The 7,032-nt window shown below is 32.6% G+C and overlaps 1 protein-coding gene across 8 annotated transcripts; it reads left to right on the top strand.

The window, feature by feature from the left end:
• On the top strand, window positions 242-6,007 carry LOC109329636. Of its 8 annotated transcripts, XM_019563348.1 has the most exons (17): window positions 270-408; window positions 843-898; window positions 1,561-1,671; window positions 1,797-1,904; window positions 2,166-2,207; window positions 2,410-2,520; window positions 2,656-2,739; window positions 2,813-2,931; window positions 3,164-3,265; window positions 3,668-3,784; window positions 3,867-3,932; window positions 4,325-4,391; window positions 4,603-4,656; window positions 5,104-5,199; window positions 5,374-5,400; window positions 5,501-5,530; window positions 5,630-6,007. In XM_019563348.1, the coding sequence occupies exons 3-17, from the start codon at window positions 1,612-1,614 to the stop codon at window positions 5,774-5,776; spliced, it is 1,230 nt and encodes a 409-aa protein (XP_019418893.1). In that variant the 5' UTR covers window positions 270-408; window positions 843-898; window positions 1,561-1,611; the 3' UTR covers window positions 5,777-6,007. The 8 variants fall into 8 exon arrangements, with proteins under 8 accessions (XP_019418894.1, XP_019418893.1, XP_019418897.1 ...); XM_019563349.1 differs by lacking the exons at window positions 270-408; window positions 843-898 and adding an exon at window positions 242-263; XM_019563352.1 differs by lacking the exon at window positions 843-898 and having other exon boundaries at window positions 2,166-2,201; window positions 5,504-5,530.

Raw genomic sequence — 7,032 nt, 5'->3', positions numbered from 1 at the left:
TTCCAACCAAAATTTTCTCAATAAAGCAAGCTACTAAACTTGATTCCCCTTAAGTAAGGTGTCGTATTCGAGTCTTACAAATGAAAAAGATATATATTAAGAGAATTAGCCACACATACCTATAAATGTTTCGTCTCGGACATAATTGCTTCCGGTGGCATAACAGAAACTAAAAAAATAACTTAGTTTGTGTTTATGAGAAGAAAGAAAAGAAATAGTATTGGGTAAGAGAAAGTGCAGGTGTCATCACACTCTTGATTCAGGTTATAGCTAAGGACATACACGCATGCATTCAGATTTAGCTTCTATGTTTTTTTTCTACTTTTAAATAAACATGCACTTTCATTTCCGATCATTTACTTCTGTGTTCTACGCACTTCATTTTCTGCATCAACTTCAATCTCTTAGGTAAGATCTTTGTGAAATGATCTTCCAAGTTCAAAGTTCTATGCTTTTTGGTTTTTCATGCCTACCCTTTAAATTTCTGAACCTCTTATGCTTCATGAACTTTGCTTTGCATGTTTTCTTTTAGTTTTTTATAGCATTCAACTGTGATGAGTATTAAACAATGATTCAGGGAAGATCCGGGTCTGAAAGAAACAGTGGGAAATCTTCAATTTTGTGGTCAAAGAGGAGAATAAGATGTTTTATCAGTCAATGATTTTTTTAGAATGGTGTTTTTTTTATGATATGAAACTTTACTCTTTGTTGAAATGAGTATAAAGAACTTATAGAGAAGATAGGGTCAGATCTGAATGAAACGGCATAGATAATAAGTTACTATTTATTTATTCCTATGGAAGTTATTTGAATTCCTTTTATTTTTATTTATTTTTTTGGAGTTTGGTCTGAATTAAAGACTTTTAATTTGAGTTCTATAGCTCAAAGTTGTAGCTAGGTGTTTTTTTTTCCATCTCCCCTTTTCATTTTTCATGTGACCCTTGTTTTCGGGTAAAATCTAATGTATGATGTTTTTTCCGTGTTTCTAGGTGCTTATGTTGTAAACAATTTGATACCATTTTTTAAATTCATTAGTTCGTGTTGTTTCTTTATATGGTGATTTGGTTGAAGTTGTTGATAAAGGGGTGTAGATTCAGTTTCATGAAACGTGGTCTTGTCATCATTGCCAATGTTCTAAGCATGTTTTTCCCTTTTAATTGATCCTTAATTTTTTCCCATTCACTAATATATTGGCTTTTTCATGTGAATTGCCACATTTCATGTGAATGGGTATCTTCTTTTGCACTAAATATGATTGCTTGCTTTTCGGTTCAGCGCTTAAGCTTCTCTGTTGTAGACTTTAGCTCACATATCCTTTTCTTGTACTCTAGTATGTTTTCGAGGCTGTGTTCGTTTTCTTTGCCAATAGATTTACTGTTCTGATTTAGGAGCTAAAACTTGTAACATGCAATATTGATATAGGTCGTGGCGAATTATGCAATGTTCACTTGGAATTTTGATTGAGTTATATGTTAGGATATTCTTTTTTTGTTAAATCACTCGCTTCACATATTCTTAATAATTGTTTATGAAAATTATAACTTATACTTTCTGTTACAGGTTTATAGCGAGCAACTTGTTATGAAGGCTGAATAGAATATTCAATTTTCCATGAATCCGATCAAATCATGGAGATCTCTGATGAGAAAAAAGAGCAGCTTATCTGATGGGGTCTGTCTTCTTTTCTTCTAATCTCGATTGCTTTGGATATTTTAAGCAGAACTAGCAAACAATCTTCCACTCGGAAGATTTATTTGTAACTTCTCACCATGTTGACATATATTTTGTTGGAGCAGGGGAAATCGAGTTTCAAGATTAAACAACTGCCTTTTATGGCATTTGTGTTCACAGTAATGTTGTTCATTGTGTATAGAACTACAATGTATCAGTATCAACAAGAAGAGGTACATGTTCGGTTAAAATTATGCTGGATATCATTGTATGTTATATATACTAAGGGTCAAATGTTGATTAAGTGTCTAGTTAGTTGATGATATGATGCAATATTTATTTGATCATAAAATTTGTGAAATGGCTCCCAAAAACATTGAACTACTAAATTCTTTCTCCTTCTAATATTGCACCATTTAAGAGACACATTGTATTCTCGTGCCGAGTGAGCTAATTTCAGTCTTTCGTCTGTGTTTATCGTCTGGCATTATCAGATAGACAAAAGGTGGAATTTCTGGGGAGAATCAAAGGTAAACGTTAGCTGTCTAAGTCTTCTTTATACAGATTTGATCTGTGATGCATTACAGAAACCCTGCTGGTTATAGTAAACGATGGCTATGGTTGCTTTCAAATTTTGTGATGCACCTGGATATTTTACAATTCTTGCACAAATTTGATATGATTATGTGGCTTGGATATATTTTCTAATCCACATTGGTAATTTTGATGCCACTGCAGACATATTCTTCATCTTTTGGGAAGTTGAGAGGCTTACCACGAGGTATCGTACATGCTAATTCGGATCTCGAGTTACGGCCATTATGGTTGAGAAGTGGTTCAAGGTCAAAGGTTAGCCAGCATTTTTGTCTTATTTTCACTTCTATTATTTAGTCTTTTGAGTCTGACATTTCCTACATAGAATTGGGGAACTCCATTAGCCGAACTAACAAATGTAATTACTTGGTGGTGATTATGAAATTGCAGCTTAGTGTATACTCCAACCGTAACTTGCTGGCAGTTCCAGTTGGTATTAAACAAAAGCAAAATGTTGATGCGATGGTGAAAAAGGTATTTTTAGTGATTTATTAGATTGTCAAAGTTATTTTAATCAACATTCCTTGTCTAATTTCATTTATTTCAGTTTCTTCCAGAAAATTTTACAATTATTTTATTCCACTATGACGGAAATGTGAATGAATGGGAGAATCTCGCTTGGAGTAGCAAAGCCATACATATCGTTGCTCAGAATCAAACGAAGTGGTAATTATAAGACTAATCACTAATGTCTTATTTTAATATGGCTTTGTTCTGGTATCCCTATTCTGTTTACTGTAACTGCGGGCATTTCAGACTGCTGGTCCTCGTATAATTGTTGCCTAAGGTGTTTACCTTTGTTTGTAACATTATATGCATGTGTAAGCACGCACACGTGCATGTAATTGCACGATTTATTTTTCTAAACTTTGATATTAATTCATGAGTTCTTTGTCAGGTGGTTTGCAAAAAGATTTTTACATCCAGATATAGTTTCTGTTTATGATTATATCTTTCTCTGGGATGAAGATTTAGGAGTGGAGCATTTTTCTCCATCAAGGTATAAAATGATGCTTTTGTTGTTCTTCCTCCGTTGGTAGAATTTTGATATTTGTGTGCAGTCCGCGGCAAATGTTATTAATTACTGTTTATATAGTAATTGTAATGAAAATTTACATTTTTATTTGATTACAAGATAATATGATATTTTTTATCTTCAAAGTTTAAATCGGAAATGAGAATTGTCTACCTCCTCAATGTACATGCACAATAAGCTCTATATTATCCGCATTAGGCTGCGGAGAATTTTTGCTCGTTTGGGAAAAGAATGATTTTTTTGCTGGTTTTATATTATTAATCTTGTTTTAATTTTAAGGCGAGTCAATAACCTTTTGAAAGGATTTTATACGTTTGTGCCTCATCAAATCAACGAAAGAATTAATATATGCTTCTGTTTTTGCAGATACGTTAGAATTGTAAAAGAAGAAGGTTTAGAAATATCTCAACCAGCTCTTGACCCAAATTCAACAGAGATACACCATAGAATTACTATTAGAGCTAGAACCAAGAAATTTCATAGGTGACTTATTGTTAGAGACTATTCATCCATGCTTTCTATTCAATGATTATTATGCTTACACCGGATGATTTCATTTACGCAGAAGAGTCTATGAACGTAGAGGCAGTACAAAGTGTTCAGATGCAAGTGAAGGGCCACCATGCACCGGGTAAGTATTACTTTTTGAACCTGGTTGATTTATGTAGTTTTTAGGATGTTGTTCTTGTTGGATCTTGTTCACGTGAGTTATTTTTCTTCTATCCGCCATCAAGATGGCAGGAGATGTTTAAATTTGTTCTGATGTTTAATCAAGCCTGTATTTGTACACTACAACAACAACCAAGCCTTTATCCCACTAGGTGGAGTCGGCTACATGGATAGAACGATACCATAATGTTCTAGATGATGATTTATCAAGCCTGTATTCTACATGGAGTATGTGGACTTGCAGAAGAAGCATAAGAAAAATGACTAGAGGAATCGATAGTTTCCTCTAGCGATTTATGATAACTCTTGTCATGGATATTGTATAATGACACAAAAACAATACAACTTGTGTAGGTTTGTGGAAGGTATGGCTCCAGTTTTCTCTCGATCTGCCTGGTATTGTACTTGGCATCTTATACAGGTAATACTATTTTTATGGTTCGTGGGAATATTAAATATAAGTTCTAATTAAAAGAAAGTCCTAGATTTCTTTCAAGATTTTCCATACATGTTTGTTTCTTTTATGATTTTTAGAATTCAATCTTTGCTCTGCATTACTAATAGATCAAAATATTCCACATTCTTGGTACTCAATGCTGATAACTTATCATTATCGGTTTCATTTTTTACAGAATGACCTTGTCCATGGATGGGGAATGGACATGAAATTAGGATATTGTGCACAGGTAAGAATCATGCATTTTCTGGACACCATTTATTACGTACCGTAGTCCTAGAATTATTTTCCTCCTTTTTATTTTCTACTCCAATGTGAGCTTCTTCCAATGGGCTTGTCAGGCTAATATTTCTGTTTTTTTTTTTTTCCGGTAGTGGTAAATATAGCGATAATGTATGTAACGCCGTTTTTAGATGATGCACCAATGCTTCAATAATCTTGTGATACGCCTTTGGTAGAGGCAGAGTCATGAAATATTTCCGCACATATTCGTGACACAACATAGTATATCAATTTGGAATTTGTCGCTTCTTCCACTGATCCATTCAAAATTTACATATGAACAATTGATCATGTGTTAACTAGTCTGACTTGCACTTACTCTTCTTTGCCATCATCTTTGTGCTTCATTTTCTACATGATAAGCATCGATAACGAGATTCATGTCATCATTCAGGGAGATCGAACTAGAAATGTCGGAGTTGTTGATCGTGAATATGTTGTTCACAAGGGAATACAAACTCTAGGCGGGAGCGGTCATGATACTACAAAGGTATTCACCTCTCCTCTTTCCGGATGTTGAAGTTTCGTACCCAATACTTTCCTGTAAAATTCATTTGTCTGGTGAAGTTTCTTGGTATGGATCATAACTGAAATAAAACTTGTTTTCTTTGCTATTCTCTTTGTCTCTTGTAACAAAATATAATATTTTCTCTCCTTCATTCAGGTTTCAAAACTTAAAAAATCGACAACGGTACGATTTTTAATGACATTTAGATTAATTAATCTCTCTATAATCCTACTTCATTAACTATCCAAGTGTTTCTAAAATTCACTTTTTTTCCTTTCATAATCAGAGACAAGGCATTGATGTGAGAAGCGAGGTGAGATTTTGAACTACTCTCCGAAACCAAGTCTTGTATCGATATCTTGCCGAGTAACTTGCAAATGACATTGTTTACATGTTAACATGGCTTGAGCAGATAAGAAGACAATCAACATGGGAACTTGAAATTTTCAAAGAGAGATGGAATCAAGCTGTTGCCGATGATAAACACTGGGTTGATCCATTTAAGGGTAGCGAACAAAGGCGCCGAAGAAGATGGCGCGGTATCCGACACTCTTCTTAGCAGTTCTTTTAATCTATAAGTTGGTTTGATAAGTTAAGCTTCATTCAAGGGCACTGTTTAGTTGCTCTATGTAAGTGTCTTCTTAATTCATTCAAATTTTGAAAAAATCACATGTTTCTTTATATTCTCTTAGTGTTATGGTCCACATTTTTTTTTCTAGTCCTTTCTCTATGCCAAACATATACTTGAATGTAATTAGGTTAAAATGCAATTTTGGTCCCCAATTTTTTTTTTCAAATGTGATTTTAATCGTATTTTTTATGTGCGATTTTCATCCTACAACTTAGTAGTATTTTCTCCCCTAATAACAAGTTTGATGCAATGATAAGGTTGTTGCTTACTAACTACGAGTTGAAATGGGATGTTACAAGTCCAATGAAGTGAAAAAACAAGTCAGCTTTCAATTAAACTATTTTAATTTCCATATATTTTTGCCTTTGTGTTTTAAGGAGATTTTAAAATAAAATATTTATTATAAATTTGTGTGTTGAGTTTTGGACCTAAAAAAACAATTCACTAATTAAATTTGAAAACATTTGATACGGCATAAGTATGAATATTTGTTAATGGCTAATTAAATTTGCAGCTGTATTGAGAGCATTTTTTTAAAATTTCATAGAGTACGTCAATCTTAAAAAATTTAAGTTCATTATTTCTTGAAATATTAAACAAATACTTTCATATATGAATTAAAATTACGTTTTTTTATACTTTTTTAAACAATATCATTTGAAATATTTTTTTTTAACTTTCTTAACAATATCATTAAATATTCCTTCTTAATTAACTAAGGTCCTTAACCTATCCTTAGCATGATAGACAGGGAGAAGAGTCCTTCAATAGGGACTATTAGCTTAGTGTTTGGAATGTAGGGCTCTTGCCACATGATTAGTTCAATCTTTAATATATCTAACTAATAAATATTGTTCTATACCATTGATTGGATTATTCAAATGAATTAATATATATATACTGACAAGTGTATCTTTATCATTCATATATTAACTAGTATTAATTTTTCAAACAAAAATATTATAAATCAATGATAGATAATGTGTCAACAGTATAAAAAACTTTACACCATCAATGCATATATTTTAAACTCTTATTAAAATACTCATTGATTCGGTTCTTAAATACCATAATTGTAGTCACATGAACATTAAAACTTCATATCACATCTATAACCTGAACTTTGTCCCATTCTAACACCAAAAATCATTTTTTTTCCTGTTTCCAAACCTCGTTTATACTAT

The sequence above is a fragment of the Lupinus angustifolius genome, chromosome LG16 (assembly GCF_001865875.1).
Source record: "Lupinus angustifolius cultivar Tanjil chromosome LG16, LupAngTanjil_v1.0, whole genome shotgun sequence".
NCBI lineage: Eukaryota > Viridiplantae > Streptophyta > Magnoliopsida > Fabales > Fabaceae > Lupinus > Lupinus angustifolius.
Note: the sequence above shows the minus strand (reverse complement) of the source record. Positions and strands in the feature narration are given on the sequence as shown.